General features: G+C 44.8%; 1 protein-coding gene across 22 annotated transcripts in view; it reads right to left on the reverse strand.

The window, feature by feature from the left end:
* Positions 1 to 8,138: 8,138 nt before the first annotated feature.
* The window catches only part of TCF7L2 (transcription factor 7 like 2), a 184,054-nt gene continuing 177,035 nt past the window's right edge, over positions 8,139 to 15,157 (reverse strand). For 8 of the 22 annotated variants that reach the window (XM_068951700.1, XM_068951699.1, XM_068951698.1 and 5 more), the window contains one exon: positions 8,149 to 10,426. In XM_068951700.1, coding sequence (XP_068807801.1) covers positions 9,976 to 10,426 — 451 coding nt within the window. In that variant the 3' untranslated portion in view covers positions 8,149 to 9,975. Of the gene's footprint in view, positions 10,427 to 14,537; positions 14,576 to 15,157 lie in introns of those variants that run through there. The other 14 variants (XM_068951708.1, XM_068951696.1, XM_068951697.1 and 11 more) reach the window with 4 other exon arrangements.

Consider the following 15,157-nt stretch of genomic DNA (forward strand, 5'->3'; position numbering starts at 1 on the left):
GTATAACATACACTGGGAGGGAGAACACAGAGTAATGTCTGAAAGAGCTAGATGACCACAGGAGCTTACAGCTATCCTGTTTTTTAAAGGCCAAATCTCATTGCTTGGTGGCTTTCTTGGAAGAAATCTGGGGTGCTGAGACAGATCGGTGACGAATATAGCATAAAATGTGAATGGAACAGAAAAGGAGCTGAAGGAGCTGAAGGAAGGAGCAGAATGGCTGCTGCATCCCTTAGCCCATTCATCCAGGTCAGGATGGCCTGAAGAAAGGAGAGAGTTCAGACGTCTGTACTGTTGTTGTCCACACCGTGTGTGGTCTCTAGCTAAACAGAAGGCTTAAAAAAAATGTGCAGATTTGTAGATGGCAAATCTTTCTATCTATGCATTTCCAACAACTGCATTTTCTCTGTTAATTTAAATTCACTTAAAAATTTAAAGAGATGGGGAAAGAAAGAGATCAACTCTTAAAATGAAACAATTTGATGCGAGGTCACTTTGGTCAATGGTTTTTCACTAATCCAAGTTCTCTGTCATCCGTCATGATGCAAAGGAGGAGCAAGCCATTTAGCTGCTTCCACAAAATTTTTGCAGCAAACAGTGAAATAAAACACCTAGCCAGCATAAAAAGGAGTACCCCAGAAAATCCAGTGGAAAGTAAATACATTTGAATGAGTGACTGAAAAGGTAATTTCATCTCATGCTGTTGTGGCAATCCTGTATTTACTGTGGAGATGCTGAGAGTTTTTTATTATGGAGAATGAGAACTGCACAGGGCTGGCACGGGCTCTACTTTATACAAGACTGCCGAAGCGCAGTCGGCACGCCTCACAGCCCGTTTTTGTTACAGTCGTGTTACAGCCAGGTAAACTGAGGCACAGGCTTAATGCACACCCCAGACTGTGCCAGGAACCTTGCTTCCTTAATACTTGTTTCAGCCGTTACCAGGTATTTTCCTCTCTGCCGTCTCCCGCCGTCGACGGCGTGACCCGCCAGCGCCGGGGAGCGAGCCTGCCTGAGGACCCCGACTCCCGTCTCCGCCGCCTGCGCTGCCTGCGTTTTCCCTGCTGCCAGAGAAATTGCAGCATCAGAGCTCCACAAAATGGAAGCCAGCTAAATTCGGCAATGAGAAAACCCCTCAAAGTTCTCCGTTAAAGAAAACAAAACACAAAGCCCTTTAAAAACTCTGCTTTAGAAAGGATGTGTGCAAGAGCAAATGGGGGTTGTTGTGTCTCCCGTCTGTCATCAGGTAGTCAGGGCAATTGACCTAGCGCTACCTGCCCAGAGGAAGAGACAATGTTTGAAATTCCTCTTAGAAACAATTATGTACTTGACCTTAAAGCATGGGTCTTGATGCTTCTATTTTTTTTTAGGAGGGCATTCAACAAAAAAAAAAGAGCGGTTCCCAACTCTTTGAAGGTCCTGTTTGTGCTGAAAACAGGCTCCGTGAATCGGTAATTGGCCTCTCAGCGCCCGGGGGACGCGAGGCGGACGCAGCGCTCAGCCGGCCCGCGCCACGGCCGCGCTCGGTGCTCCTGCAGCCGCCGGCCTCGCCGCCCCCCTTCCCCGGCCTCCGAGCTGCCGCCGGCTGCGCCCCGCTCCGGCGCGCCCGTGGGCCCCGGCCGCCGCGGCGCTGGGGCTGCCGAACCTCCCTCCCGCTTTGCCCAGGTGCCCGAGGTGGCCTCGAAAACACAGGGTGTCTTCCAGGCATGGGGCCTGGGAGCGGGAGCGAGCTGGCTGCTTCGCTCAAACCGGGCGGCCTGAGAGCCTCCCAAGCCGGTCTGCCCGGACTGGGAGGCATCAGGAAGGCGCCTCAGGAAATGGGACGACATCCACGCTGGAAGCAGCTTCCCCGCCGGCCGTGCCAGCCCCTAAGGGCTTGCCGGCTCTCTCCCCTCCTGCTCGTGCGCGCTTTGCCTCTCATGGCGGGGCGCTCTCTTGCCGTGGAGGGAGGAGGCAGGGGCGCCCCAAGCTGCGGGCTTGGGACTGGGCCGGGTTTTCCTGGCGCTGGAGGGCACGCTGCTGCCGCTGCCTTGGCGCAGGAGGCGGCAGGGCCGTGTGCCCCGCGCGCAGACCCGCCGTGACAGGTAGAAAGTGTCTCTCCTCCCCTACCAGCAATATCAGCGCAGCAGATGAGAAAACATGCGTGGGCAGCCCCGATTTGACGCTTGTCCCTTCTGCCCTCACAAGCACGTGGGTTAGAAGCAAACAGAAAACCCTCGGCCAGCCCGTGGCCGTTTCGTGGGCAGCCGCTCTGTTTCCCGGCTTGAAGAGGAGAGGAGAAGCCGGCTGGTCCCGGCGGATCCCGGCGGTCCCGGGGCAGGGGGAGCTCTCCGGGAGCGCGGGAGTCGCGCGTGGCCTCGTCGCCTAATTGGGCTCCTGCTCTCGCTTCCCCTTGGGGGGGGGCGTGAGAGAAGACCGTCGCCTAACGCAAATGCACGTACATAGGATAAAAGCAGAGTGGCCGTGTGAAGCGAACGTGGAATTCCAACCCTGCTCTTCCTGAAGAATTCAAATCATTAGGGGAAGGAGGGACAAAAAATAAAAAAATAAAAAAAGCCTCGCCAATGTCTTTGCTTTAAAATCAAAACAACAATAACAAAAAGACCAGTCAGGTTAATTACACTAGAGCAGAGAGGAATCTCTGAGATGTAAATACATTTCCACGAACATTAAAAGCAAACTCCTCGCTAAAGTGTTTTTCTTTCACAAGCAAGCAAGAAAATGCATTGGATAAAACAAACTTTGCTTATTTTAGTTTCGACTCAATTACCTGTTAATGGAAAAAATCTGGCACCACTAATAATGAGGCAGGAATGAGATCACTGTTCTGGAGGCCTGGCTTGTCAGGGAAGCTTGCAACAAGAAGTGCATTTATCTGCCTTTCTATAACCCTTTTCAAGCACTCTGTCAGGGAGCCCAAACTGAACAGCCAGTTTAGGAGGAACTTGGAACCCGCTCCAGGCCCCCTAGGCCCTCTGGGAAAAGGAAAATTATTGTTGGCAAGTCTGCCTGGCTCCAGAAGTTGATCCAGTGCCCCCCACTTGCCCATGCAGCAGCAGACAGAGCTAAGAATTTTGTTATAATTAAATAACAGAGTGCTGATTGGTTGCTGGAGGTGGTCTTGAAACTGGTGTTTAAGGCAGCGGAGAACAACGGTTACTATTCATAGAAAAAGCAGGGTCTTAAAATCCATCTGTTTCGTTCCAAATTTAGGCCAAAAAAATGCTCACTCACTGTCTTTAAAAATCCCACCTGCTTAGCTATTTTGTATAATGTGCCATTATATAAGTTTGAAGGAGGAGCAGGCAGGGAGGCAGCGGGGGCTGGGAAAGCAGGGGGGGAAGGGAGGGGGAAGAAACAGATTTAAAAGATATAACTAGATCCAAAAATACCCCAGCAGCATATTCAAAAGGGAACGCAAAATAAGGGAGCAAAGGAGACATTTTCTTAGGAAGACTAAACCAGGGTGTTTGCTAACGCCTCAGAACCAGCTACTACAAACGCGCTTGTTTGCAAATAAGGTAGCAATCTTTCTTCTTCTTCTTCTAAAAAAGCCTTCCTGCCACTCACATGGCTAGCAGATAAATACATTCAGAGGAGGAGCGTGCGGAGCGCAGCCAAGCAAGACTCAGCAGCCAGCGTAGGTTGTCTCAAGCCCCAGGGAGGAACAGCCCCTGAGCCCTGCTGGCAGGGCGCATGCACAGCCCAGCTTGCTCCGGCTGGCCCAGGCAGTACCAGACTCCTTTCCTCACCCCGGTACGGGTCTGTGGAAACACCCTGAGCCTTTCCTGCCCTGGAGACCTTTCCCTTGGGAGCCAGGCCAATGGGCATCACAGCCAGCCCGGCCGGAGCCACAGCAAGCACTTCCTAAAGGGCGCTGGGTTTCTTGGTGAACTTGTGCAAACAACTGACTTGGAGCAAGGCTACAATTACCAGGTTACACTGCGGCTTCTATTTTTGCTGAGCAGCTTTGCTCTGTGAGCAGTAACTTCAGTGAGGCCTGGTGTCCTGCAGATGTGTCTCTTATCTCCCCACATCCTTCCCCTCCCCTCTCTTGCCCTCTACAATATTGCATAACATTAGAAACTACAGCTGCAATATTTCCAGTTTCCCTTACACCCCTAACTCTCTCCCATGTCCCTTGTTCCCTCCAACACCCCAATGCTCTCCATGTCTCCTACCTAATCTTCTTGGCCTGCCAGCTGGGCAAGAGAGCGCAGATGCTGTTCCAGAAGTAGACGTGTGATAATTGGCCATCTGGACACTGCCAGAGGGAATGGATAACAGCTGAGTTCTCCTTGCCTTTTTCTTCAGTAGAGGCTCTGGAAAGCCTCTCTTCTCAGTGCAGAGATTTCCCTGGAACTCAGAGGGACTTCATCATCTCTGAGAGTTTGAGTACCGCTGTAAAATCTGGTCCAAAATGCCAGAGGATTCAAGAGTTATCAGGAGAGGGTCAAACAGATGGACAGGCAGCATGACTTCACGAGCTCCATTGCCTTAGAAATCTGGGGTAACGTCCCCACAAATTAAATGCATTTCCAGCCTCAGAGAAAGAGCAACTCTAAAATATGGGTGCAAGTTACTAGTGAATATTTTGGGCTGGGCCCTGAAAAAAAGTCGGTCCAAGGGCTGGCAGACTGCTGCCCTCTGAGACTCTCTAAAAAGGGGCCAGCAACATTATTGACAATGGTTGGGCTGTTAGGACGCACTCAGTTATAGCTAATCTGCATTCAAAGTCTCAAGAACATCTCCAAATGAATGCCAAAGTACCTGTCTACACCTTTTTTTAATATAGCAATTGCTACAATCTGATATTTGCATATTCATAGTTTTGAGGCCAGAAGGGCTTTAGACTTCAGGATCTGACACAGACCACTGAAGCTCAGTATTGGACCTGTACTCAATTTAGTCTTTAACTGCAGCGTATCTCCCACAACAGCATCCAAATCCTTACCTAGAGACTTAGGTGGTAAAGAATTCCTATGCCTAGGTAAGACATAGCTGGGTAGCGCTATCACACGCATTCATTTTTATTATCATTATTACTGTTTTTGTTCATGCTGTAGCAATGGCCCATGCAACTACTTTACTGTGAATTCTCTTTACATCTTTTTACGGTCCAATAAAACTAATAGGACTCTAAAGATTGATCTTGTTTCCTGCTTTTTTTTTTTAAGTAAAACTTAAAACCATGTGGCACTGGTTTATTGAGTCAGCAATCGCTTAAACTTTTTAAAATTCCGTACACTAAGTGAAAAATGAGATTTACAAAGCTAATGGAAAATAAATGTCTCCTGAACACAAAATACATTGACTTGCTTCCTTGCCTTATCCCATAAAAACAGATGGAAGCAATAGCTACAGAGAATTACCTACTGTACATAGGGCCTTGCGCGGTCCTGTGACAGCCGCCCCTCTGTGGCAACCGGCGAGAACGCACCACCCCCGCGACAAAGCGTGCACGCTTGTCACGTAGGGCTCTGGGATTTGCCCTCGCTTGCTCAGATCGGAGAGCGAACTGTGTGCTCAGGCCCCACCCTCGTATCCAGCACCCGAGCTCACCTCATGGCTGCGGTATGGGAAGGGCTGTCCGTCCTTCCACCCTCTCCAGTGCACCTGGTACAGTGGGGTCCCACACCTGGACTCCTGCGCACAGAGGGAGTACACATAAATAACAGCAATTTCCTCTTTGGACCCCTGACCCACCTCAGGCCCTCTGGGCAGGGTGAGCTCGGAGCTCAATGTGAAGGCACAAGCCCATCAAGGGACACAGCCAATGTACAACTTTACAGGAAACCCCAACAGTTGCTTTCCTGGGAATATGCAATTGTTTTCCACACCATATGAGAGTTACAGGGCAAGTTATTCACCACGCGCTAGCTCTGTACTATATACCTTTGGATCAAGAGCCTCTCTCACTGCATACACAGAAGGAAAACCAATTTACCAGGAACAGTATTTTAGACTCTGCTTTCCAAAGGTTTGCTAATAAAGCAGCGAGCAAAGAACACGCTATTTTGCTGGATATGGGAATCATACCTTGATGGTGTCTCCTTTGAATCACGGTATTCAAAGATCTCCCTGGAGCAAAATGTTTTAGATTAGAAGAGAACAGTTATTCCCAGCAGAGATGCAGCACATGTGTCTGGCTGATGGATGGCCATGCTCTAGCAAGAGTCAAAACATTCAAAAGGGGAAAAAAAAAAAACCCAGAAACCTCAAGTAGTGGGAGAGAAATCTGAGCTTCATGTTCAATTTCCTGGCTACCAACAATAGCAAGATTTGGCATCTTCAACGTTTCAAAACACACAAGGGTTTTACAGCAACATCCTTTTCACACAGAAGCCTACTTCACCCGCGCTGCAACGTGACCCCCCGTAGCAAGGTGAGCAGGAAGCAGGGCGCGATGGGAACACCTTCAGGTTTACATACGTGGTTGCAGCGAGTGACAAGGGGACATGCTCCAGTCCTGCTTCTACTGAAGTCAATGGGAGTTTCGTAGCAGACCGCAGTAGAAACAGCATCAGGCCTTGGATCAAAGTAGAAAATGGTGCCTGGTAAAATATTCACCATGACTTAATCCTTCTAGAAGGGAACATGAAGCAGTACTCAAGTATATGAGCCGTTATTAACCAGTTAGAAACAGAAAAGGCTTCTGATTTTGGAGATTAGTCCTTAAAAATGCCAGTAGTAATTTTAGGAACTACAGTCTGTTTAAATATCCTAAACTACCCTAACCCAGTACCTCCCTGCCCCTTTGCAAAGCAAATTCCTTCTGCAGCCAATAGGTAACTGCTTTGTGCCCAGCATTGATTTTATCCTTTGAGGCAAGGTGACCATATTTAAATGGATCGCTTTTTCTTTGCCCCAGAGCACACTAGGAAGCAACTGAATCCGTGTTCATTCCACCTAGGAAGCAACCAAATCCGTGTTCATTCCACCTATCGGAGGTGCCTCGCCAAAGTGTGCTGTTGCCCTTCAGCACCTAAACCAGGCAGCTGCCTCCAGGATTTGGGCAGATTTGAAGACCACCAAGACGAGGACAGCAGTCCACAGCAGAGCCATGGGACAGCACGACCATGACAAAGCCTCCAGAAATGGCCCCATTCCCCCATCCTTGGAGAAGAAAGTCACTACACCTCTCTGTATTCTATATGAGAAAGAATGTTTACCCTTCTTTGGAGAGTTCATCAAGACCAACTGATGAAAAGTACATTATAAAAGCATTGCATTACCATGAAGGCAGGGAACAGGCCTGTTCAGAGATTTCTGAATTCACAATTGCCCTTAAGTACCATTGTAGAAATTACTATGGCTGAGATCTGCCAACACGACTTGGGCTATGGTGACATCCACTTGTGAGTATTTCCTGGAAATTAAGAAGCTTAAACCCCTAGTCAGTTAACAAACAAATAAATCAACCATTTTATCAAAATATTTGAACTCAAACAGGCATGTAAATTTTCTCTCACAGTGAAGCATCTGCAGGCATTACTGCACCTTGTGGATGCTGGATGCTCAGTACTGACAGCAGGGCTCCTGTGAGGGCTGCGAGAACTCTGTGCATAAGAAACAGTTTGCAGAAACGGGCCCAAATCTGTCCAAGAGATAAGCCCCAGGGACCAGCACAAGGACTCTGTGACCATTCAGGGCTACCTAAGCTCTCCTGAGTTACTTTTATAGTGCATCTGCCCTGTGTTGTAGGATCACCAGGTTGAACAAAATGTTTTCTTCTGAAATTAAAGGTATCATCACCCCCAGCCTCCCGTCCCACAGTCAGGATCATGCAGGCGTATCGCTTCACACCAGAAGGACAACATTACACGAGCTCATGTGTTACTTGTCCTTTGCCAACTCATGCACAATTTGCTTGAAATAAATATTTTCAACTACTGCTACTCACGCAAAGCAGTTTGCTGAGCAGGGGAGGCCTAGCACAAAATGAATTTAGCAGACACTCTGAGAGGTAGTGGCACAAGATCCCAAACGAAACAAGAGTTATTTCTCACCAAACGGAGCTGGCTGCAAGTGGCGAAATTTTTCAAGAAAAATGTTATGAGGAAGTTTTCCACTCGGGCTGTAAATCTTTTTGGCCAGAGTAAAATGCAGTCAACGCATAAATGAGTTGACAAGTCATTCTCTGCACATACTAAGTTGCTTTTATTAATCCAGAACTGCATGCTACAGATACTGTACAGCATGAACATTTATTCATTACAAAAAATGGCTTCCAAACCATTAAAAATGAAAATCGGAATAAGAGCATAAAACGGAACAGTAACATCACAACTGTTAGGAAACATTCAAAGTATTCACAAAAAATGTTATAGTTAGCATCTTAATAAACCAGAGAAAAATCTGAGACAGTTTTACAATCGCTTCATGTCAACTACAATGGCACTGAATGAACAGATGAACAATTTTTCAGCTTTATACAGCGTTTTTTGCAACATCAACATGCCTAGGTTTTTTTTTTTTGTTTTAAGTTTGCTACCTACCTGTATGTAGTAAGTGTACATAAAAGTGGCAGTCTGATTTTCCTTTTATGAATAATCTAATATACAGAATTTGGCCCTTAAGGGTTTATACCTCTTCATTTTAAATGCTTTCCGGACAATCTGCTACCAAACACGTCTGTTATAGGTGACATTAAAACTACATACATATCTACCTATGTAACATCACAGCAAAACATGATGAACAAAAAAATTACAGCATTAAAAAAAATAATAAAGTTGTCGGGAGAAAGTTAAAAGTCACTGAGAATTTTGGCACATAAAAATTTTGCACACAGCCTACAGTCCTAATGTCGCAGGGGATTCAGCTGCAGTTCTGAATGGGAGACACTTGGACCTTACTATTTTTCAAACAGCGTTGCTAAAAATTCCCTTGCTAAATTTTCAAGTCTTTTTGTGTATAATGGCTTTTAAAGCAATTTTTTTTACACTATTGATCCTTGAAAAATGCATCTGCGAATGTCCATTTGGTGGCAACTGTGTTTCATACAGCAAAAAAAAAAAAAATCACGAAAGGAAATCAAAAACAAAAATCCCAGAAAAAATATATATATACACATTTATATATAAACTTAAAAACCTTGTACAAATGAGTTGTTATATATAAGATGCTTACACTAAGGGAAAAAAAAATTTATACAATGTTTCAAGAAAAAAAGAGAAAAAAAACATTTAAAAAGGGACAACATACAGATACAACAAGCAATTTCTAAAGCAATAAATACTACTGGTCCAATAGCGTTGTGATACTTTTAATTGTTGAGTAGCGTTCCCTCCCCCAAAAAGAACAACACCATGGAACAAGGTATATTAACACATTTTTTTTAACCCTTTGTTTCTGTACATTTAAACAATAACAAGTAACATCACAATAAAGGTTGTTTCACACAAGGAAGAAAAAAAAAAGAAGTAGTAGCGGCACTGCATTCGTTGTGCCCTTAAAGGTTTAAAAACCAGATGTAAAATGATTGGTTCGCAAGCTCGTATTTAATACAAATAATAAAGAACCAATGCCTCCGGCAAGGGCTGCTTCAAAATTGCTTCTTTTTTTTTTTTTTAATTTTTAAAATCAGTCTTTAAAACTAAGCTATTGGAACTACATAACAATTATGTATATATATATATTTTTTAAACGCTACAAAGACTTTAAACAGCTGTTGATAAAAATTTTGGCAGAATCATGAGGCTTTTCTCATCTACATATTTAAAAAGGAGAAATTGAAATAAGAATGGGTCAAATATTGACCAATGAACTCGATAAAACATCAACTAATGTAGCCACGTGGCACGAATTAAAAACGAAACCGAAAAACGGCGACAAACAACGAACGACGGCAACAGGAAAAAAAAAAGAAAATTAAAAAAAGAGAGGGGGAAAAAAAAAAAAGGAAACGAAAACCGAATTCCCAACAGAACTTAAAACCCCGAAACAAAAGAGAGAGGGCTAAAGAGGCTAAAGCTATTCTAAAGACTTGGTTACAAGTGACAGCGGCTGGGGCTGTGTCCCCGCCAGCGAGCTGTGGGAATGCAAGGAGGATGTCGAAGGTTGTGCTAAGGAGGAGGACGCGGCGGCGGCGGTGGCGGCGGCGGCGGGCGCTAGGGCGGCCGGCTGGTGCTCCAGAGCCCCGTTGGGACACGTCGCCGCGGGCAGGGCGCTGGGCTTGCTCGCTGAGCTCTCGGTCAGGCCGAGCGCGGACGGCGGCGGCATCATGACGAGGTGTGCCAGCGGGTCGGGTTTCAACGTGAGCGAGAGAGGTTGCGTTTGTTCAGTCTGTGGTTTCGAGTCTCTTGGGGGGGAGGACAGCATGTTGGGAGAGGAAGGAGGAGAGTCTAGTAAGCTTCCATCTGAAGAGGGTGGGCTGACGCAGCTGCCTTCACCTTGTATGTAGCGAACGCACTTTTTTTTTCTCCTAGAAACAGGGAGAGAGTTATCTGTGAATAAAGGGCAAAGATGCTAATGGAGAAAGTTATCTAAAGCAAAGAGCCATAAATAAACTACTCTGGGCTCTGAACAGGCTGCACCCAGGCCTTGCGCGCCGCACTTAATATCTGGCTGGGCGTTCTCGGCACCGAGTTCACGCAGGAACCTCCCTCCCCTAACGGATTTGGAAAAGATTCGCAAATTGTCTCTTCATCACCCTCCTTTTCAGGCCGCCTCTTTTGTTTACTTATTTTAAAAGTAATCACAAAATCAGAGACATGCTTTTCGAGCCCGCTGTGCTAATCTGTAAGCTCCACTTTCCTTAGGAAAAATTTAATCCTTGTAAAATAAAATTTTTTGAGAGTTGGTAAAATCCCATAACGCTGTCCAAGTTAACATGGCTATCTCTACACCTGTGTCACCTGTAGTCTTTACGATGCATTGCCTCTGGAAGGCAAGAACGGCCGCAACCTACTGCTCATTGCTTTTTCCTCTGTTACGAACCACACCAAATTCAGAGATGTCAGAGTCAGACAGGAAGAATATATAATAGAAAGAACGAGAGAGGGGAAATAAAAACAAAACGAACAAACAAAACAAACAAAAGGAAAACCAGGAAAAGAACAGGATAAACAGAATATGATCCAAAATAACAAGAATAACTGGTTGTATGGCCTGCAGGTTGTGGCTTTAAATCGACTCAGTTTTACTTTTTGTTTTAAAGGGAGAGTGGTAGATTTGGAAAACTGCTTCTCTGTGTTTTGGGGAATTTTCCTCTGAGAGGCCACCCATGTAACTTCAGAGCAGGATCCAATTTCAGTAGGTGAAGAGCACGACAACAGGTACAAAGATGAAGAGCAACATGGAACTTATTTCACACCAGGGAACATGAGAATCTCACAGGAGCCGTTCACCTTCAAATAACCGAATACGTGACCCAACAGAAATCTTTACTCCTCCCTCTGTCCACTTAATAATGTAAAGGAGCAATGAACAACAAATGACAGTTTCACAACATCTCTCCTGCCAAGTATATGCAAGACAATTCTAGTAGCAGGACAGAAATAATGAGGCAAATGACTACAGCATCTGGTAGAGTGATGTTCACTGGCCATATTGACCCTAATAACGTTGCCTCCTCGGCCCTCCTACTTACAAACGCGCTTTCCATGGGAAGTGCTGCCCCAGCGCAATGTATTTGGCAAAGTCTGTCTAAAGCAGCTCTGCCATAAAAACTGGGAAAAGCCAGCTACGCTGTTCACAACCACCTCCACCAGGAGCACACCACTGTCCCACTCCAGTGGACAACTCATGCTAGCTGCGCAGCTCGAGCAGATTAGAGAGGAGCAAGTGAAACGCCCGAGTCTGGCACAGATGCTGAATGTTGCTGGGTGAAATTCCCCACTAACGCCATTTCTGGTAGTAGATTTTCTCCCATATGCATGGCAACTGCATTTGACTTGGTTTAATCCAAAGTCGTCTGTCTAGGCAATGGAGCTAGACATTTCTCTACTGGGAGGCAAACCTAAGCAGCTTGATCCTGGAGGCAAAAGATACTGTCTCTCGTAACTAGAAGTGAAGAGCAAGCCCCAGTACCCCACCTTTCCATCCCCTTCCATGAGGCATCCGGCAGATGTCAGGGCTGTGACATCCCTTTTTTCCAGAGAATCAGGCATTGGCCTGAGGTTCTGCTCTAAGTTCCACATCGTAAGGTAAGTGGTTAGGGCTAGTAGAGTTTTAACCACGTTAGCCTGCAGATCAACACATGCTAAAAACTAAAGACATCCATGCAACTTAAATGTTAAAAAGAAAGAAAGAAAGATAGATAGAAGACAGCAAGTGAAGGCAGTAAACCATGCTTTATTAGAGCAAAGTTAAAAGATAGAAAAAAAATTAACTTGGTGGGCTCAGAACAGAACCTGTTAATTTGTCTACCATCCAGGAACACGTGGGAAGGCTCTGGCACTAGGCTAATGACACTTTTGCCACTCTTTCTTCCCTCCCTTCTCCTCTCCTATGCCACTTCCGAGTTTGAAACTGTGTAATGCTACCAGGCCCACAATTCACGTTAGGACTTTCTGTACAGCAGCCAGGAACAAAGCAGACCAGTGACGTTTCACAAATCTCACAGAAAATACTTGTGTGGGAAGGTGGGTTTTCACAATTGGGAGACCCTAACGTTTAAAAAAAAAAAAAAAACAAGTAATTTGCAAGCAGAGAACCAAGTTCTGCCTGCCTCATTGACAGTGGTCCAGAAGCCATTCAACTGGATTGCTCTGAACCTACAAGGCAGTTATTTATTTCACTGAAAGTAGTTTGAATCTAGTGTGCCAAAAATTCAACTGATTTTTTTTTAATACTAGCTTAAGTTCTGTGGCCTGAAAAGAAGAGTTTCCCAGGGCAAAGCAGATGCAAATCAAGATACCACAGAACTATGTGACTTTCTGAGCTTGCAGAGTTAATCGTTTTTTTAAAATTAAAACCACTGCTCTGCCACCTTAAATAATTTTTCTTTGACTAGGACTAAGGTAACAGAATGTTTCCTCTGTTTCAAACTCTGTAATAGTGCGCTGACCACTTTTAGTCTGAAAAGCCGTTTACTAAAATGTTGATGGTTCAAGGGGAGGCATTTCTCCATCTCGAGCCTGTGCCATTCCCATCCCGTGTTATGTGTGGCTGTGTACACGGCAGGGTTAGATGGGCCAGAATATGTAAACGAGTAAATCCTCAAAACCCTACAAGCCAAATTTTACTAGAAGCAAACCACCTCGGGCCACTCTGGTAAAGGGGAATAAGTTAAAGTCTGAGGAGCTCTTCGTGCCTCAGTTTTGCTGTCCTTAAAGCGCGGCTAAAAATTCTACGTAACCCCCTCCCAAGCGCGGTGTAAGGATTATTCATCCATGCGCCATTCTGAAAACGTCACCTGCTACATCGGGACGGCAGGAGTCAGCAGAAGTGACCCCACTTACACTGCGAGCTGAAACCAGCCCTAGGACAGCACCAGAGCAAGCAGCAACACTGCAATTGCCAAGAGTGAAAGCCACAGAAAATGTCAAGCCTTTATTCAGCTGCTGGGAGCAGAAATGCCTCAGTTTCTATAGCGTTAGCAAACTGTGCACCTTTAGGGCTACTGAAGATGCCCTACAAAACCTACCATGCTATCATATACAGTGTTATAATAGTTAGGACCAGAACTAGGAGAGAAATGCTCTAAACTGCCTAATGATAAAACAACTCCATGCATTAAAAAAAAAGGTAAAAACGCCACTCTATATGCATAAGTTTAAAGCTCTCAGCTACACCACTGAAAGGTGCTGAACTGCTCAAAACTAATATTGAAATTGATGTCAAAAAATGAAGTCTCTGCAAGCACAGATTTCTAACCAAAAGCTGGAGTAAGTTAAGAGAGGGTTTGTCTCACATGTAACCTAAGCACTAGCAAACGTACAGATTGAATAAAAAGTCCTCTTAGCGATAAAATGAAGCTTTAAAAGCATGATGTTTACTTAATCAGCTAGGGAAACACAAACACGATGGGCCCACAGTTCCGATACTCAGCATACAGCGTTTGACATGCTTCAATACCTTATCACTAGACTACACAAATATCTACTGACAGTGCGTAGTACATTAACCACAGAAGAAAGCCTAATTAAATACAGCGTTAGAGTCTCTGGTTAGCAAGAGATCAAGTCTCCTAACACTTGACAGTGAAAGCAGCTACCCAGCCCTATTAGACTGAATTTTTATTCCTTTCCTTAAGCTTTAAGAAACTGCTGCTTTTGAAATTTAACATATATATTAGTACCGATATCTAACACCTCAATCCCCCAAAACCTGGTACTAAGCATGCCTTATATGGGACAATATGCAATCTTCTGGAGATGCTTTCAGTGCCTTCTCTTATCTCATATTTTGACATACAATACGACCCTCGATTCATGTTTTCCTTGATACTAAGCACAAACAAGACTGCGTGCATACACAAAATATGAAGAACATCTGATCTACATTCTAAATGAGATGAAGCACATGGGACTGGCATGAGTAAGAGGGGAAAATGTGGGAGAGGAATCACTACACACAGAGTGTGGTTTGGATTGAAATACCTACCATCATAATATTCCAAATTCAAAGACTGCTTGTATCAGAACAAAGAAACAACAAATTTAACCAAATGCGATCATTTAAGGAAAAAGGAATGAGAAAAGAACTACTCGGTATCCCTCCACCAAGAAAGAAGTACGTACTGAGTTACACACAGAATTAAACTCCAGTAGAACATGGGCTGTTGGAATTTGGGCTCTCTGATGTCTTTCATCTCCTTTTAATGCTGAAAACTGTCCTACTAAAGTTGTAATTAGTTTTGTCTAGAGCTCAAGAGTTTACAGCTCACTTGCTGGGACAAAATTTGGAAAAATTTATTTTCAGAATCAGAAAAAAGACATCAGATCATTTCAAAAATGATAACTACACAAGCCTTACCAAGGAATACTGGCATATAGGCATCTATTTAAATTTTGCAGATAAGCCAAAAAAGTGAGTACAATATAAGCTGTAAACACTGGCTTGTATATCTATAATCACGATAAAAACACTAGTGCTGCAGATCCCAGAACCTTTTAAACCTTTGGAGACAGTGGACACTGACCCACACAAAAGACAAAATATAAAATGTCCACCTAAACATTCACTTTGCTGACAGTCTGGGAAGAAAAAA

The sequence above is a fragment of the Struthio camelus genome, chromosome 7 (genome assembly GCF_040807025.1).
Source record: "Struthio camelus isolate bStrCam1 chromosome 7, bStrCam1.hap1, whole genome shotgun sequence".
NCBI lineage: Eukaryota > Metazoa > Chordata > Aves > Struthioniformes > Struthionidae > Struthio > Struthio camelus.